General features: G+C 48.2%; 2 protein-coding genes across 3 annotated transcripts in view; both read right to left on the bottom strand.

Annotated features, from left to right (window-relative positions):
- The window catches only part of LOC142243542 (LIM zinc-binding domain-containing Nebulette), a 321524-nt gene that overhangs the window by 119712 nt on the left and 183692 nt on the right, over window positions 1-18120 (bottom strand). The gene's annotated exons all lie outside the window — the stretch shown is intronic.
- The window catches only part of LOC142243541 (nebulette-like), a 145810-nt gene that overhangs the window by 81532 nt on the left and 46158 nt on the right, over window positions 1-18120 (bottom strand). Inside the window, exons 8-9 of the mRNA XM_075315579.1 lie at window positions 8177-8264; window positions 8024-8095 (exon numbers count right to left, since the gene is read on the bottom strand). Coding sequence (XP_075171694.1) covers window positions 8024-8095; window positions 8177-8233 — 129 coding nt within the window. The 5' untranslated portion in view covers window positions 8234-8264. The remainder of the gene's footprint in view (window positions 1-8023; window positions 8096-8176; window positions 8265-18120) is intronic.

The raw sequence follows: 18120 nt of genomic DNA, 5'->3' as shown, positions 1-18120 counted from the left end.
GAACACATTTAAAAAAAATAATTTTGAGAAATACTTTTCTTTGAACTATTTTCCTAAAAAAAAAACAAAACTTACATATAGTATTTAAAAGTATCACCAACATACTCCATTCCTCATCACCCCAAAATCCTTTGCTTCATTATGGGAAGAAAATGTAAAACGGTTTAGATGGGCAGATTCCAGCCCATAGTGAATGCCGATTGATAATATAATTAGATTTTGTCTCTCACATCTCTTTAATATTAGAATAGAAAGTATATTTTTGGGATCATTTAGGGTACACTGATATTTCTAAACTTTTTTGCCAACTTTATTAACTATTTCTAGTTAGTTCTACGTCCTGGAGATGGCAGTGTTGTCATTTCCATCTGTGGAGCTTTATGGATTAACTAGAAGGTGGCCCGATTCTACGCATCGGGTTTCTAGAATTTATGTATTGTGTAGTTCATGTATGATTTTTGTTATATATATATATATATATATATATATATATATATAGATGTTGTTGTGTGTAGTTACCAAGTGTTTGTGTAGGGCGCTGTACATGTTCTGAGTGTCGCGGGGGGTGAGAGCGGTGTTGTATGTGTGTTGCGTGTGTTGCGTTGTTTGTGGAGCGCTGTGTGTCTGTAGCGTTGTGTGTGTGTGTGTGTTGTGCGGTTTGTGTGGGTGTGGTGTGTTTTGGGGGGAGGTATGTTTTGAGCAATGTGTGTGTTGTGCAGTATGTGCATATATTTGTGTGTGCAGCGTTGTCTGTGTGTGTGGGTGTCTGTGTAGGGCGTTGTTTGTGATTCCTAGTGTGTGTGTGTTGTGCAGTGCGCGTGTGTGTGTGTGTTGGGGGGAGGTGTGCACCTCCCATCGTGCTCCATCCCCCATGCTGCGCACCCCCCATCGTGCTGCATCCCCCATGCTGCGCACTCCCAAACGTGCTCCATCCGCCATGCTGCGCACTCCCAAACGTGCTCCATCCGCCATGCTGCGCACTCCCAAACGTGCTCCATCCGCCATACTGCGCACTCCCCATCGTGCTGCATCCCCGATGCTGCGCACTCCCAAACGTGCTCCATCCGCCATGCTGCGCACTCCCCATCGTGCTCTATCCGCCATGCTGCACACTCCCAAACGTGCTCCATCCGCCATGCTGCGCACCCCCTATCATGCTCCATCCGCCATGCTGCGCACTCCTAAACGTGCTCCACCCGCCATGCTGCGCACTCCCAAACGTGCTCCATCCGCCATGCTGCGCACTCCCAAACGTGCTCCATCCGCCATGCTGCGCACTCCCAAACGTGGTCCATCCGCCATGCTGCGCACTCCCAAACGTGCTCCATCCGCCATGCTGCGCACTCCCAAACGTGCTCCATCCGCCATACTGCGCACTCCCCATCGTGCACCATCCGGCATGCTGCGCACTCCCAAACGTGCTCCATCCGCCATGCTGCGCACTCCCAAACGTGCTCCATCCGCCATGCTGCGCACTCCCAAACGTGCTCCATCCGCAATGCTGCGCACTCCCAAACGTGCTCCATCCGCCATGCTGCGCACTCCCAAACGTGCTCCATCCGCCATGCTGCGCACTCCCAAACGTGCTCCATCCGCCATGCTGCGCACTCCCAAACGTGGTCCATCCGCCATGCTGCGCACTCCCAAACGTGCTCCATCCGCCATGCTGCGCACTCCCAAACGTGCTCCATCCGCCATACTGCGCACTCCCAAACGTGCTCCATCTGCCATACTGCGCACTCCCCATCGTGCACCATCCGGCATGCTGCGCACTCCCAAATGTGCTCCATCCGTCATGCTGCGCACTCCCAAACGTGCTCCATCCGTCATGCTGCGCACTCCCAAACGTGCTCCATCCGCCATGCTGCGCACTCCCAAACGTGCTCCATCCGCCATGCTGCGCACCCCCCATCATGCTCCATCCGCTTGGGAGTGCGCAGCATGCCGGATGGTGCACGATGGGGAGTGCGCAGTATGGCGGATGGAGCACGTTTGGGAGTGCGCAGTATGGCGGATGGAGCACGTTTGGGAGTGCGCAGCATGGCGGATGGACCACGTTTGGGAGTACGCAGCATGGCGGATGGACCACGTTTGGGAGTGCGCAGCATGGCGGATGGACCACGTTTGGGAGTGCGCAGCATGGGGGATGCAGCACGATGGGGAGTGCGCAGTATGGCGGATGGAGCACGTTTGCTCAGCCTCTCTCCTTCCAGCCTCCCTCAGCATCAGCCTCCCCCTCCCAGCCTTCCCCAAGATCAGCCTCTCTGCTCCCAGCCTCCTCCAGCACGCCGTGCTCCTCTGCCGACACTCACCCACACAACCGATCGCATCCACTCACCCACACAACCGATCGCATCCACTCACCCACACAACCGATCGCATCCACTCACACACACAACCGATCGCATCCACTCACACACACAGACACTGACGATATTGCACATACACGCTGATACTCACAACATCCGGGGATATCACATGCTTCTGGCCATGTGATCCTCCGTCAGGTCCTGGAAGCTCACAGCACAATATCGCCGCCGAGAAGCAAGCGATATCCCAGGATGTTGTGAGTATTTGGATGCGATGTGATGTGTGAGGTATGTGTGAGTGTGATCTGATTTGTGTGTGTGTGTGTGTGTGCTGTTATGTATGTTCCGCAGCTGCAGGACCTTGATGTGTGGATGCGATGTGATGTGTGTGTGAGGTGTGTGTGAGAGTGAGTGTGAGCCGGTGTACACTGGTAACTATGATACACATCGGGTAACTAAGGGACCTTAGTTACCCGATGTGTATAATGGTTACCAGCTTTCACGGCCTCCGTTAAGATCCCAGCATCGCAAGGTTATGTCTGGCGCTGCCGGGATCCTGACGGAGCCGGTGTAGAAGCAAGCGATATCCCAGCATGTTGTGATGTGTGGATGTGATGTGTGAGGTGTGTGTGAGAGTGAGTGTGATCTGATGTGTGTGTGTACTCACCTGGGAATCGGAGCCCCGTGTCAGTTGGGCCACAGCGAGCATGCATTGCGTGAGGGGGGCGGGGCCTGCAGAGAGCCGGGGCGAGAGGCCAATCCGTGTGGGGGGGCGGGGCCATGGCGAGCCCAGCGGCCAATCAGCTTTGTGTCACCGTAAGGACACAATTTCGGAGCATGACAGACAGACAGACAGACAGATAGACAGACAGACAGACAGACAGAATAAGGCAATTATATATATAGATAAGAAACTTTACAAAGGCAACTTCATACAGTATCACTATAGTCACCCAGAATAAACATACGCTAACTTAGTAAATATTCTTTAAAATTTCTCCTAATTACATTGCTAGAAAGGAGTAGTTTGCAAAAACATCTTGGGGCAAAATTCATTATTAGTGTGCCTATTTTTTTTTTTTTTTTTATAGTTTTTATTGTTTTTTGCCTGTTTTTTGCATCTTTTTTTAAAATCAGTTTTTTGTGTTCATCTATTATTTTCTTTTTGCTTGCCATTTTGGGCAAAGTTTTTTTTTCCAGATATTTACTACCTATCAACATCTTTCTGCACTCCAGTACCTTATCCTGGAGTGTTTCTTTTTTTCTGTACAGAACTTTTAACATAAATGTTAGGCTATGTGCCCACGGGACTCTGTATCTGCGGATTTTTCTGCATCAAAATCCGCAGCTTTCCCCAGGAATCCGCACCTTTTCATAGGTGCGGATTTTGTTGCGGATTTTGCGATTTTTTTTTTAATTCAATTGAATAGGCAAAATCCGCACGAAAATCCGCAACAATAATTAACATGCTGCAGATTTTTCAGCACGAAAATCCGCTGCGGAAAAATCCGCAGCGTGGGCACAGCATTTCCCAAATGCCATAGAAATGGCTGGGGAGTAGCTGTGCTGCAGATTTCTGGAAAATCCGCGCATTTTCCGCAGCGTGGGCACATAGCCTTAGGGTTGTGTGCAACATTTTACCTGAAAATGCGACTTTTTGCTTTAAAAAAACTGAACATTTTTTCTGACTTTTTTCTGGGGCGGGACACGTGTTTTCACCCCTCTCTTCAAAACGCTGCCAATCACAGTTCCACATCTGATCTACCATTGTATAAAGGCAGCTTTACACGCTGCGACATTGCTAGCAATCGCATCCGTCCCCGTCGTTTGTGCGTCACAAGCAAATCGCTGCCCGTGGTGAACAATACCACTGGTAAGCGTCACACACACTTACCTTCTTAGTGACGTCGCTGTGGGCGGCGAACAACCTCTTTTTTAAGGGGGGGTTCGTGCGGCGTCACCGCGACGTCAATCAGCGGGCCACCAATAGAAGCGGAGAGGCGTAGAGCAGCCGCATTCACGTCACTCCCACCACGTTGCCGGAGGACGCAGGTACGCTGTTGTTCGTCGTTCCCGGGGTGTCACATGTAGCGATGTGTGCTGCCTCAGGAACGACGAACAACATGCGTCCTGCACCAGCAACGATATTTTGAAAATGAACGATATATCAACGATCAATGATTTGGTGAGTATTTCTGATGGTTAGCGGTCGCTCGTAGGTGTCACACGCAACGATGTCGCTAACGAGGCTGGATGTGCGTCACGAATTCCGTGACCCCAGCAATATCTCATTAGCAATCTCGTTGCGTGTAAAGCGGCCTTTAGGGTTGTGTGCAACATTTTACCTGAAAATGCGACTTTTTGCTTTAAAAAACAAGTTTTCTGACTTTTCTATGGAGGTGCTTGTTTTCACCCCTCTTTCCGAAACGCTGCCAATCACAGTTCCACATCTGATCTAGCATTGTATAAGTCTCGCCTGCTGTTGAGCTATGATCGGCAGTGTCTGGGAGGGAGGGGTGAAAGCGCACACCCCAAAGAAGAGTGTGAAGAAACACCCAGTTGGACTGTGAGCAGAGATTTCACATATTGCTCTCCAAAAGAAACAAATGTGAATATCTCTGCAATGGAGCAGTGCAAAAAGAAAAAAAAGCTGCAAAATCTGGGGAACTCAAGGATTTTTACAAGATATTTAAGTCCAATTTTTTAGAGCACGTGACAGGTACTCTTTAAATGTACATTCTTGACGAATGTTCATCTGTCAAGTTTGGAGATTTATGTCCAGACATGTCTTTGTTCTGTGTGTTGACTGATGACCCATCTGACCTTCATTACAGCTCACACAGGAGCTTTCTCACGCCTCTTTGGACAGAGGACAAAAATCTAACAAATGAGTAAAAAAATGTTGTAATTTTTTTTTTTAAGTGAGGAAAATAATTAAAAATGTCCCTGACGTCATGCGGTTTGGTAATGCAATAACGCATCTAAACATTTCCGGTAATTGTTGATTGGTCCTGCATATAAGCTTGGAGGAATTTTAGCCCGTTCCTCTCTACAAAAACAGCTTCAGCTCTGTCATGTAGGTGTTTTTTTTCCGTGTAAAATTCAGGTCTTTCCATAACATTTCCAGAGGATTAAAGGAAACCTGGTTTTCCCATATAAAGTAGGGCCAGCACCTGCAAGCCCTTATATACAACACTCTAGAAGACAGTATATATGTCCCCAAGCTGCTCTGTGAGGCAAAAAAAGGTGCCTTTTATTATACTCATCTACGGGGTGGTCTGGTTCAATGGTCCGTGAGGAAGGCGGACAAGGCCGCCAAACGCGTAGTCCCATCTGCGATATCTCCTGCTAACCATACTTTGTTGTTCTTGAACCTTGTGGGTCATGTTTACTTTTTATGGATATCACAAATAAAGAAGAAGTTTTATCACAGCACCGGTGTTTCCAAGTCTTTGCTGAAATTTCTTTATAGCCATTTCCATTGCTGGATGCCCTCCTGTCCATGTCCGTGCAAGGCTTTGCTTACCGGGTGAGTCTGAACCCAGGTGGCTTGTAGGCTGGAGCTGGACTTTCACTTGCTTGCATGAATATATATATATATATATATATATATATATATACAAATATCCACAGTATATATGTGTATATATATATATATATATATATATATATATAATATGTATATACATACACACACTGCATATATATATATATATATATATATATATATATATATATATATACACTGTATATATATTCATTTTACAGGGTACTAAGCAATGTGTGCGTAGATATATGATTATATTCCTTCCTATTTTTACATTTTTAGCTCAGTTGATCTGTATCTGTGAGGATGCAGCCACTCTGCTATGCCCGGCAGACTCACCTGTGATCACTGTGTATAATAGAAACAACAGCAATCAATTCACTTCAAGCACTATTTAGCCAGAAACAGAAGACAGAAGCAGTAATAAACCTTTTCTGTCTTTTAGGGCACAGTCACACGGTCATATGACTCATCTGAGGATCACATCGCAATGCTCGGACTGGTCGTCTGCTCTCCTGACCCCAGCATGTATTTCTATTCATCTCTCACACTCCGGTCAGGAGAGCACACGGCCAGTCTGCTCATTGCGATGCTATCCTCAAAGAAGTCATACGACTGTGTGACTGTGCCCTTAGCCAGAATCCAAGCTGTGTCAGACAACTGGTGCAGAAACCTGACCTGCTCTTACAACTGATAGCAGCCACAGCTGGGTACTGCATATCCTCCTCCTATTGAGTTGAATGCAAGGCGGATATTCAGTACCCGCTGAGGCCACTATCAGAAGAGGAAGCAGCTCCAGAACTGAGCACCGAGAACAGCTGATCGGTGGAGGTGCCGGGTGTCAGACCCCAACCAATCAGAAATTGATGACCTATCCTAAGGATATGTCATCACTGTAAACGTAGTGGACAACCACTTTAAGCTTTTCATTACCGATGTTACCCCGTGAGGAGCATTATACTGTCGAGGTGTACATTGCTCCTCCAAATAGAGTTTTTTTTTATTTCAAACAGAAATGAAAAAATACATATAAGGTTATAAGGTTATAAAGTACTTTAGATGTTCTTTCTATTTTCTGACAGCTTGTCAAGACGTTATATATTATCTGAGAGGAGAGATGCAGCTTGACCTTGAAGGTACAGACAAGCTACATTATTAAATGCAACAGCTTTAAACAGATTTGCTATTGTAGACATTTAAAGGAGTGACCACTGCTATAACTAATGTAAAAAACTAAGTATGGGATTTTGATAAGCACTACAAAATACAGCCATTAAAGGGGTGATCCACTACTCCACATTCTTGGCCACACGTCGATGTAAAGCACATATGGAAGGCTTTTCTCAAATACCTTGTGTAGTACATTCTGCCTCTGAGCGGCGCTATTGCGGTCTGCTCATCCTCATCACGTGACCCCCGGGCTCTGTGACCTGTGAGATCCGGTCAGGTCACGTCAACTTCCAGTAGACCCGACATCACCGAGGCGGAACCCAACCTGCCTAAACGACTAGGCTGTGGATGGGGTTTCACCTCACGTCACAGCCCAGCATCGCTCCCGCTTGCAGCGCTCTGCAGCGAAGGAGAGTGTGCGCGAGATGATGGGCTGTGACAAGGGGCGAAACTGCACCCACAGCCCAGTGAGGGCTGGGTCCCGCATCGGTGATTATAATCATAATGATTTATCAAGGTTTTCCAATGTGTTCGTAAAAATCATTGTCCATGATTATTTAAGTGATGAGACCTCCTCTCTTTTGGACCCCTTAAGAACAAAGACCCATATATTCCCTTTTTGCCTTCTATACTTATGACCCCGGTCTGACAATATCCCCATAATCCAGGAAATAGAACTGTGGAAGTGCAATAGGGTCTTACCAGGCAAACAATAGGCTAGTGAAAATGTAGAGAACTCACCAAGAGGGGTTGTGAAAGCCACAACTCATGTAATCGTGTAGTACACAGGTGAACAGCTGCAGCCCCGAGCGGAGTCAATAAATTCAAAAGAAGAAACCGGGTGTCTTGCCGCGCTATCACCAAACCAATCAATGTGAATTAATTATTCCTTGTCTTTATTCATTTGCACATCCAATATCCCCATAATGGGTCATCCTAAGTCCTAACAGAGGTAGCATATACCGTACATTAGAAACAATAAAAAACATTCACTTACATCACTAATATATTCGGTGCATTTTTTTGCAAATTCCACGCTTCTGTTTTCCATTACAGGATTAGGGAAAACCTGAAATAAAAAATCATTAAATTTATTAAAAAAAATAAAATAACTTACTTAAAGCAGAAAGAAACTAGAGGAAAGATTTACCTTTTCCTCCTCATCGCTGTCATCTACCGTAGAGTCAATGATGATTGGAATTTTCATCTTTACCGAAAGTGAAGAAACGTAGAGAAACCTGTAGAGAGATCAAATCCAAGTCTGAGTCTCATGTACTGAACTGGACTGAAGATGGTGTCTCCGTAGCTGAACTAAACTTATCGAGGGCTCGGCCGTATATGGTCCTACAGGCATCTTATCTGAGGGTTCTCCTGATAGAGAGGGAAGAATAGCTCAAGTGGCCATCAGCTACATTGTGGACAGTCTCTGATAATATATATTTAGATGGTGACTACAAAAAACCTCAAGAACATCTCTGTGTTATATAAACAGTCCAGTCCCTAATAGAAGAATAAGAAATTATTGTTTTTTTTATTTTTATGCAAAAGTAGAATAGCGATAATCTATGAGAAAAAAGAGAGTAACGAATAGTGATGAGCGAGCATGCTTGTCACTACTCGGTACTCGCACGAGTATCACTGTACTCGGGCTGCTCGGCGGGGACCGAGTAATCTCGCGATACTCGTGCTTTACTCGTGGTCTTCATTTCTGCATGTTGGCGCTCTTTTGAGAGCCAGCCCTCATGCAGGGATTGGCTGGCAGACCACTGCAATGCCACAGCCCTGTTAGTTGTGGAATTGCAGTGATTGGCCGGCCTGCACAGCGTCACCGAGCCTTTATATAGGCCGGCGCGCTGTGCTCTGCTCACAGCTATTCTGACAGTGAGTGTAGGGAGAGTGTCGCTGATTCAGGGAAAGCTTTGCGGCCCTTTATAGTTAGTTCCGGAGCAGGGCTGCAAACAGTGTGACCAGAAGTCCTTCTCAGGACTATTCTAGTTGTATACAGGCAGGCAGGGTATAGCCAGGTCGGAGTACAGTAGCAGAGTCCTTCTCAGGACTATTGTTGCTATATACAGGCAGGGTATAGCCAGGTCGGAATACAGGCTAGTGACCAGAAGAGTCCTTGTCAGGACTATTGTAGCAGTATACAGGCAGGCAGGCAGGGTATATATAGCCATTCCTAGTGGTGACCGTATACCAGCCTTCATCATATCTGGGGCTGGTGTACACAGTGTAAAACAGTCCAGATAGTGTCAGACTTCTCAGTAATTGTCGCTCCTAAAAACCAGTTAGGTTCTTATTGCGTCCGTGCTTGCATTTAAAAACAGCACGTGTGTGGCAGTCGGTGGCAGCGTACAGGTGCGCGTTTTGCACAAACTATTATATAACGCACAAGTCTAGTGTATAATACACGTCAGTCAGCAGTGTCTGATAGTGTCAGACTTCTCAGTAATTGTCGCTCCTAAAAACCAGTTAGGTTCTTATTGCGTCCGTGCTTGCATTTAAAAACAGCACGTGTGTGGCAGTCGGTGGCAGGGTACAGGTGCGCGTTTTGCACAAACTATTATATAACGCACAAGTCTAGTGTATAATACACGTCAGTCAGCAGTGTCTGATAGTGTCAGACTTCTCAGTAATTGTCGCTCCTAAAAACCAGTTAGGTTCTTATTGCGTCCGTGCTTGCATTTAAAAACAGCACGTGTGTGGCAGTCGGTGGCAGGGTACAGGTGCGCGTTTTGCACAAACTATTATATAACGCACAAGTCTAGTGTATAATACACGTCAGTCAGCAGTGTCTGATAGTGTCAGACTTCTCAGTAATTGTCGCTCCTAAAAACCAGTTAGGTTCTTATTGCGTCCGTGCTTGCATTTAAAAACAGCACGTGTGTGGCAGTCGGTGGCAGGGTACAGGTGCGCGTTTTGCACAAACTATTATATAACGCACAAGTCTAGTGTATAATACACGTCAGTCAGCAGTGTCTGATAGTGTCAGACTTCTCAGTAATTGTCGCTCCTAAAAACCAGTTATGTTCTTATTGCGTCCGTGCTTGCATTTAAAAACAGCACGTGTGTGGCAGTCGGTGGCAGGGTACAGGTGCGCGTTTTGCACAAACTATTATATAACGCACAAGTCTAGTGTATAATACACGTCAGTCAGCAGTGTCTGATAGTGTCAGACTTCTCAGTAATTGTCGCTCCTAAAAACCAGTTATGTTCTTATTGCGTCCGTGCTTGCATTTAAAAACAGCACGTGTGTGGCAGTCGGTGGCAGGGTACAGGTGCGCGTTTTGCACAAACTATTATATAACGCACAAGTCTAGTGTATAATACACGTCAGTCAGCAGTGTCTGATAGTGTCAGACTTCTCAGTAATTGTCGCTCCTAAAAACCAGTTAGGTTCTTATTGCGTCCGTGCTTGCATTTAAAAACAGCACGTGTGTGGCAGTCGGTGGCAGGGTACAGGTGCGCGTTTTGCACAAACTATTATATAACGCACAAGTCTAGTGTATAATACACGTCAGTCAGCAGTGTCTGATAGTGTCAGACTTCTCAGTAATTGTCGCTCCTAAAAACCAGTTAGGTTCTTATTGCGTCCGTGCTTGCATTTAAAAACAGCACGTGTGTGGCAGTCGGTGGCAGGGTACAGGTGCGCGTTTTGCACAAACTATTATATAACGCACAAGTCTAGTGTATAATACACGTCAGTCAGCAGTGTCTGATAGTGTCAGACTTCTCAGTAATTGTCGCTCCTAAAAACCAGTTAGGTTCTTATTGCGTCCGTGCTTGCATTTAAAAACAGCACGTGTGTGGCAGTCGGTGGCAGGGTACAGGTGCGCGTTTTGCACAAACTATTATATAACGCACAAGTCTAGTGTATAATACACGTCAGTCAGCAGTGTCTGATAGTGTCAGACTTCTCAGTAATTGTCGCTCCTAAAAACCAGTTAGGTTCTTATTGCGTCCGTGCTTGCATTTAAAAACAGCACGTGTGTGGCAGTCGGTGGCAGGGTACAGGTGCGCGTTTTGCACAAACTATTATATAACGCACAAGTCTAGTGTATAATACACGTCAGTCAGCAGTGTCTGATAGTGTCAGACTTCTCAGTAATTGTCGCTCCTAAAAACCAGTTAGGTTCTTATTGCGTCCGTGCTTGCATTTAAAAAGAGCACGTGTGTGGCAGTCGGTGGCAGGGTACAGGTGCGCGTTTTGCACAAACTATTATATAACGCACAAGTCTAGTGTATAATACACGTCAGTCAGCAGTGTCTGATAGTGTCAGACTTCTCAGTAATTGTCGCTCCTAAAAACCAGTTATGTTCTTATTGCGTCCGTGCTTGCATTTAAAAACAGCACGTGTGTGGCAGTCGGTGGCAGGGTACAGGTGCGCGTTTTGCACAAACTATTATATAACGCACAAGTCTAGTGTATAATACACGTCAGTCAGCAGTGTCTGATAGTGTCAGACTTCTCAGTAATTGTCGCTCCTAAAAACCAGTTATGTTCTTATTGCGTCCGTGCTTGCATTTAAAAACAGCACGTGTGTGGCAGTCGGTGGCAGGGTACAGGTGCGCGTTTTGCACAAACTATTATATAACGCACAAGTCTAGTGTATAATACACGTCAGTCAGCAGTGTCTGATAGTGTCAGACTTCTCAGTAATTGTCGCTCCTAAAAACCAGTTAGGTTCTTATTGCGTCCGTGCTTGCATTTAAAAACAGCACGTGTGTGGCAGTCGGTGGCAGGGTACAGGTGCGCGTTTTGCACAAACTATTATATAACGCACAAGTCTAGTGTATAATACACGTCAGTCAGCAGTGTCTGATAGTGTCAGACTTCTCAGTAATTGTCGCTCCTAAAAACCAGTTAGGTTCTTATTGCGTCCGTGCTTGCATTTAAAAACAGCACGTGTGTGGCAGTCGGTGGCAGGGTACAGGTGCGCGTTTTGCACAAACTATTATATAACGCACAAGTCTAGTGTATAATACACGTCAGTCAGCAGTGTCTGATAGTGTCAGACTTCTCAGTAATTGTCGCTCCTAAAAACCAGTTAGGTTCTTATTGCGTCCGTGCTTGCATTTAAAAACAGCACGTGTGTGGCAGTCGGTGGCAGGGTACAGGTGCGCGTTTTGCACAAACTATTATATAACGCACAAGTCTAGTGTATAATACACGTCAGTCAGCAGTGTCTGATAGTGTCAGACTTCTCAGTAATTGTCGCTCCTAAAAACCAGTTATGTTCTTATTGCGTCCGTGCTTGCATTTAAAAACAGCACGTGTGTGGCAGTCGGTGGCAGGGTACAGGTGCGCGTTTTGCACAAACTATTATATAACGCACAAGTCTAGTGTATAATACACGTCAGTCAGCAGTGTCTGATAGTGTCAGACTTCTCAGTAATTGTCGCTCCTAAAAACCAGTTAGGTTCTTATTGCGTCCGTGCTTGCATTTAAAAACAGCACGTGTGTGGCAGTCGGTGGCAGGGTACAGGTGCGCGTTTTGCACAAACTATTATATAACGCACAAGTCTAGTGTATAATACACGTCAGTCAGCAGTGTCTGATAGTGTCAGACTTCTCAGTAATTGTCGCTCCTAAAAACCAGTTAGGTTCTTATTGCGTCCGTGCTTGCATTTAAAAACAGCACGTGTGTGGCAGTCGGTGGCAGCGTCAGGCTCCACGTTGTCCCTGAATAGAGACGTGCATGAGGGCCTCAAAACATTGTTCCCATTGCAAAGGAGCGGGTCTCCTGTCGTTGTAATGTCCATTCTGCAAAGAATGGGCGAAAAAATTTACCACTGGGGGTATACCTGAAACAAAGGCCTAAGTATTGCAATTTGTAACGGTCATCATCATGGTGGCGCATGAGGAGAAGGAGGAGCAGTCCAGCGATTAGCCAAACTCCAGAAGTGTGTACCCATGGGTGAGTGGAGGTACATGGCAAACTTTAAATTCCGCTCTCATTTGCTGGTGGTGTGGTGAAGTCTGGCCCAATCCAACCCTTGTTCATCTTGATCAGAGTCAGCTTGTCAGCATTTTCAGTTGACAGGCGGGTGCGTTTATCTGTAATGATTCCACCTGCGGCACTAAAAACACGCTCTGACAAAACGCTAGCAGCAGGGCAGGCCAGGCCTTCCAAGGCGTAGAGAGCCAATTCATGCCACGTGTCCAGCTTGGATACCCAATAATTGTAAGGCACAGAGGAATGTCGGAGTACAGTTGTTCGATCTGCAAGGTACTCCTTCAGCATCTGGGCAAACTTAGGATTTCTTGTGGCACTACCCCGCACCTCAGGGGCTGTGGTACGTGAGGGGCTGAGAAAACTGTCACACATCTTAAAGACTGTTCCCCTACCTCTGGCGGATTGGACTTGTGCCTCTCTCGGCTGTACGCCTCGGTTGTCCACTGATTCATGACCTATGCCGCTAGCGTTTTGTGAGGGGAATGCTTTGCCTACTTCCGTGACTATGGCCTTCTGGAACTGCTGCATTTTGCCTGACCTCTCCGCCTCGGGAATAAGAGACATAAAGTTCTCCTTTTAGCGTGGGTCTAACAGTGTTACCAACCAGTAATGATTGTCGGCCAAGATGTTCTTAACGCGAGGGTCACGAGACAGGCAGCTTACCATAAAGTCAGCCATGTGTGCCAGACTCTTAACAGCCATCACTTCAGTATCCTGACCGACACGATGACTGAACATGCTGTCCTCCTCCTCCTCATCATCTACCCTGTCCTCTGGCCAGCCACGCTGAACCGAGGATATGACTGCATGTCATATCCTCAATTTGGCCAGAGAGTTGCTCCATGTCTTCATCCTCCTCCTCGTCATAGTCCTCCACTGCACGTTGTGATGAGACGAGGCTGGGCTGTGTGTTATCATCACCCACACCCACTACTGTTTCTTGCTGAAACTCATCGCGCTCCGCCTGCAATGCATCATGTTTGTTTTCTGAGCAGAGACCATTTTAGAAGGCAGAGAAGCGGTATGGTGACGCTAATAATGTCGTCATCGCCGCTCACCATCTTGTTGTAGTCCTCAAAGTTTTGGCGGATGGTGCATAGGTCGGACATCCATCTCCACTCCTCAGGTGTTATGTGTGGAGTTTGACCCATTTCCCGACGGCTTAGGTGATGCAGGTACTCAACAACTGCCCTCTTCTGCTCACATATCCTGACCAACATGTGCAGAGTTGAATTCCAACGCGTGGGGACATCACACACCAGTCTGTGTGCCGGAAGATGCAAACGGCGTCTTAAGGCGGCAAGGCCGGCTGAAGCAGTAGGTGACTTTCGAAAATGTGCAGACAGGCGGCGAACTTTTACCAGCAGATCAGACAGCTCTGACTATGACTTTAGAAACCGCTGAACCTCGAGGTTGAGCACATGGGCCAAGCATGGAACATGTGTCAGCTGGCCTCGCCTCAAAGCCGCCACCAGGTTCCGGCCATTGTCACACACCACCTTTCCTGGCTTTAGGTTCAGAGTTGTGAGCCAGTGATCTGCCTGCTGTTTCAGAGCTGTCCACACCTCTTCTGCATTGTGGGGTTTGTCACCTATGCAGATTAGCTTCAGCACTGCCTGTTGCCGCTTCGCCGAGGCAGTGCTGCAGTGCTTCTGTGTCGCCCTGGACAAGCCAGGGGCCACAGAGCACAACACTTAAACACCCCACACTCCCTGCAGGCATATCATAGTCAAAACACAAAATCCTTGTTGCCTTCCCCAGGGGCTGTTGTCCACACCAGGGTGTGGAGCCAGGCGGTTGGTCTCCACCCACCGAGGAGGAGGGAAAACACAGGCAGTGAGAGTTAAGCTAAGGAAGTGGAAGGAGGAAAGTAGTAGAGAGGAGAAAAGTGACAGCAAAGAGCCTGAAGTTGGTCCGGGTGTGTGGCCTGGACAGGACAGCAAGGTTGGCAGGATGTGGTGACCGTCTGCAGTGGAGGCCGATTGGAGTCTGCCGTAAGGACCGTGGACGGGTGGTGACCCGGCCGTACCGGACCGGTATACAAAGCGAAGCCAGCACCATTGGCAGAGGACTTTCGGATCCCGGCAAGGCTTGGTGTCGCCGTGAATTTGCCAAATCCGTTATTGAAGGGGACCTCAGGGTTTCCAAACAGCCAAGTCCAGATAGAAGGCAACCGTACAACCGTGAAGGGGAGACACAGCCACCGGCAAGGGCAACCGTCTCCCAGGGCCAGCGCCTGTGGGCAAAAGGGGCTCCTCCGGCCCATATCCAGGTCAGGGAGCGGGTTACCGTTGGGAAACCATCACTACCAACACTTAACTTCGGTGCAGGGAGAGACAGTCATCACTAACCTGCAGGGAGGAACAACCGCAGCCGTCCGAGTGACCCGTCCATCCAGCCACTTGTTTTACCCTGAACTGTGTCATCATCATTGGGCTGAGTGAGTACCTCCGTGCCGTGCGGCACAGCGCTGCCCCTGCGACCATGCACTTCATCAGGCCCCGCAACCCGCCTGTCATCCATCTCTACCCCATCACCAGGCCCCGGGACAACCAACCCCCCTACCCACGTAGGGGAGAAATAACAACAAAGCTGCTCCCTGTCACAGGCTCCCGGGATCCCCGTCCAGAGCAGCGGTGGTGTCCACACAATCACCACAACCGTGGGTGGCGTCACGGACAATATCCCCAAAACCCAAACCACCCCTTTTCACTCACGGGCGAGTAGCGCCGCTCGAGTCCCCGGGATCCGGCCATCGCTCGAGCCAACGAGCAGCAGCAGCCGTAGAGCTGCGTCAGCCGGACCCGAGCAGTGGGAGAGCGCACCGTCCCCTCCTCCGCCAGCGACACTTACAGCTTGGGACTGGTGTGGAGGGTAAAGTGGATCAGGATGCGCAGGAGGAGGAGGAGGCTGAGGAGCATGACATTCCGGAGCTGTAGAGTGTGTGTGAAACCCTGACTGAGGTAGGGCCTGCAAAACTTGGTGTGTGAAGGACGTATTCCGTCCCTCGCTCAGACTGGGTCCCAGCTTGCACAATATTAACCCAGTGTGACGTCAACGAGATGTAGCGGCCTTGCCCACATGCACTTGTCCACGTGTCTGTGGTTAGGTGGACTTTGGCTGAAACAGCGTTGTTCCGGGCACGTGTGATGTTTTGTGACACGTGGTTAGTTATGCAATGCGGGGACGGCACACAGGGAGAAATAGTGGCGGCTGTGGACCGAGTAACGTGGGACAGCTGCCACCATCAGTTCGCGGAATGCTTCTGTCTCAACCAGCCTAAAAGGCAACATTTCCAGCGCAAGCAGTCGCGAAATGTTAGCATTTAGAACTGTGGCATGTGGGGTGTTGGCAGTGTATTTGCGCCTGCGCTCAAAGGTTTGCTGAATGGATAACTGAACGTTGCGCTGGGACAAGGACGTGCTTGATGATGGTGTTCTTTCTGCGTAGTCAACTGCAGGTGCAGGAGTGGAGGAGGCTTGTTCGCAGGCAGCATGGACAGGGGATTGGCTCGCATGCACAACCAGCGAAGACGTAGCAGTGACATCAGCAAGCACTGCTCCTCGACTCTGTTGTACTTCCCACAAAGTCGGGTGCTTGGCTGACATGTGCCTGATCATGCTGGTGGTGGTCAGGCTGCTAGTTTTGGTACCCCTGCTGATGCTGGCATGGCAGGTGTTGCAAATGGCCTTTTTAGAATCATCTGGAGCCAACTTAAAAAACTGCCAGTGTCAGAGTTCCTGGTTTTCCAGTTTTCTTTTGAAAGAGCTTGCCCTTTGTTAACATGGAGTTTTCTGTTATGTTGCCCTACTTCCTGTCCATCTGTTTAAAAGCCGCCCCTAAAGCTTAGTCCAGTGCCTGAGTATACTGCTTCCTGTGTGCTCCTGCCCTGCTGCTTTTGGTTCCTGATTGTTATTCGGATCCTCTTGGAAAACAACCGACACCGACTCTGGACTTCATCTGGTATCATCTAGCTGTACCTGGACTCCGTTTGCCGTCTTTGGTCGGAACTTCTGCCCGGTTCCTTCCGTTTAATACCACTCTGGACTCACATCACGTACAGACATTTTTCGACTTACCTATTGCCCTTTTGTGTCCCGGCTGCTGCGCATTTAGGGCTTCTGGGGTGATTGCCAGACAGTCCCTGTATAGGGGTTTGCTGTTGGTGGTCTCCCTGGGGGAGTCCGGTGCGCGGTACCGGGAATTCCCTTTCGCTCAGTCCCTGGAAGGTATTTCCTGTATTTATGTTCTACTGTGTTTTTGTTCCGTTTATGTACATATTTGCTGGTTGCATATTATAAATGTCTTGCACCAAGAACTCGTCTCTGGTTGTCATTGCCCTAACGCAATCGAAATCCTCAATACATACAATAGTATTACAGCCAGACTCGGGAAGACCTAACATTTGTACAGGCACCTTGTGTCGTGTTGTTCCGGGGAACAGTTGACTGACGTCTGCCTGGGGCCACCACTCTGCTTCTTACTGCCTGTTGTGATGCTACGCCTCCCTCCCCCTGTGCACTGCTGTCCTCGCTCTGCATATCCTCCTGCCAGGTTGGGTCAGTTACTGGATCATCCACCACGTCGTCTTCCTCTTCCGCACCCTGCTCCTCCTCCTGACTTCCTGACAATTGTGTCTCATCATCGGCCACCCCTTGTTGAGACACGTTGCCAACTTCGTGAGAACGTGGCTGCTCAAATATTTGTGCATCTGTACATACAATCTCGTCATGGCCCACTTCAACAGGAGCTGGCGAGAGGCCAGAATTTGTGAATGGAAACGTGAACGAACAGCTATTCCGAGTGTCCAAGTGTGGGATCAGTAATGTCCGTGGACGTGTACTCGGCCTGGTGGTAGGAAGGAGGATCAGGTTCTGAAATGTGCGGTGCAGTATCACGGCTACTGACACTTGACCGTGTGGAAGACAGAGTGTTTGTGGTGGTGCCAATCTGACTGGAAGCATTATCCGCTATCCAACTAACAACCTGTTGACACTGGTCTTGGTTCAAGAGGGGTGTACTGCTGCGGTCCCCAAGAATTTGGGACAGGACGTGCGAGCGACTAGATGTGGCCCTTTGTTGTGGCGAAATTAGAGCTTGCACACAACCTCGGTGTCTGCCTGCACCACCATCACGT

The sequence above is a fragment of the Anomaloglossus baeobatrachus genome, chromosome 6 (genome assembly GCF_048569485.1).
Source record: "Anomaloglossus baeobatrachus isolate aAnoBae1 chromosome 6, aAnoBae1.hap1, whole genome shotgun sequence".
Lineage (NCBI taxonomy): Eukaryota > Metazoa > Chordata > Amphibia > Anura > Aromobatidae > Anomaloglossus > Anomaloglossus baeobatrachus.
This window is presented reverse-complemented; position numbering and strand designations above follow the sequence as displayed.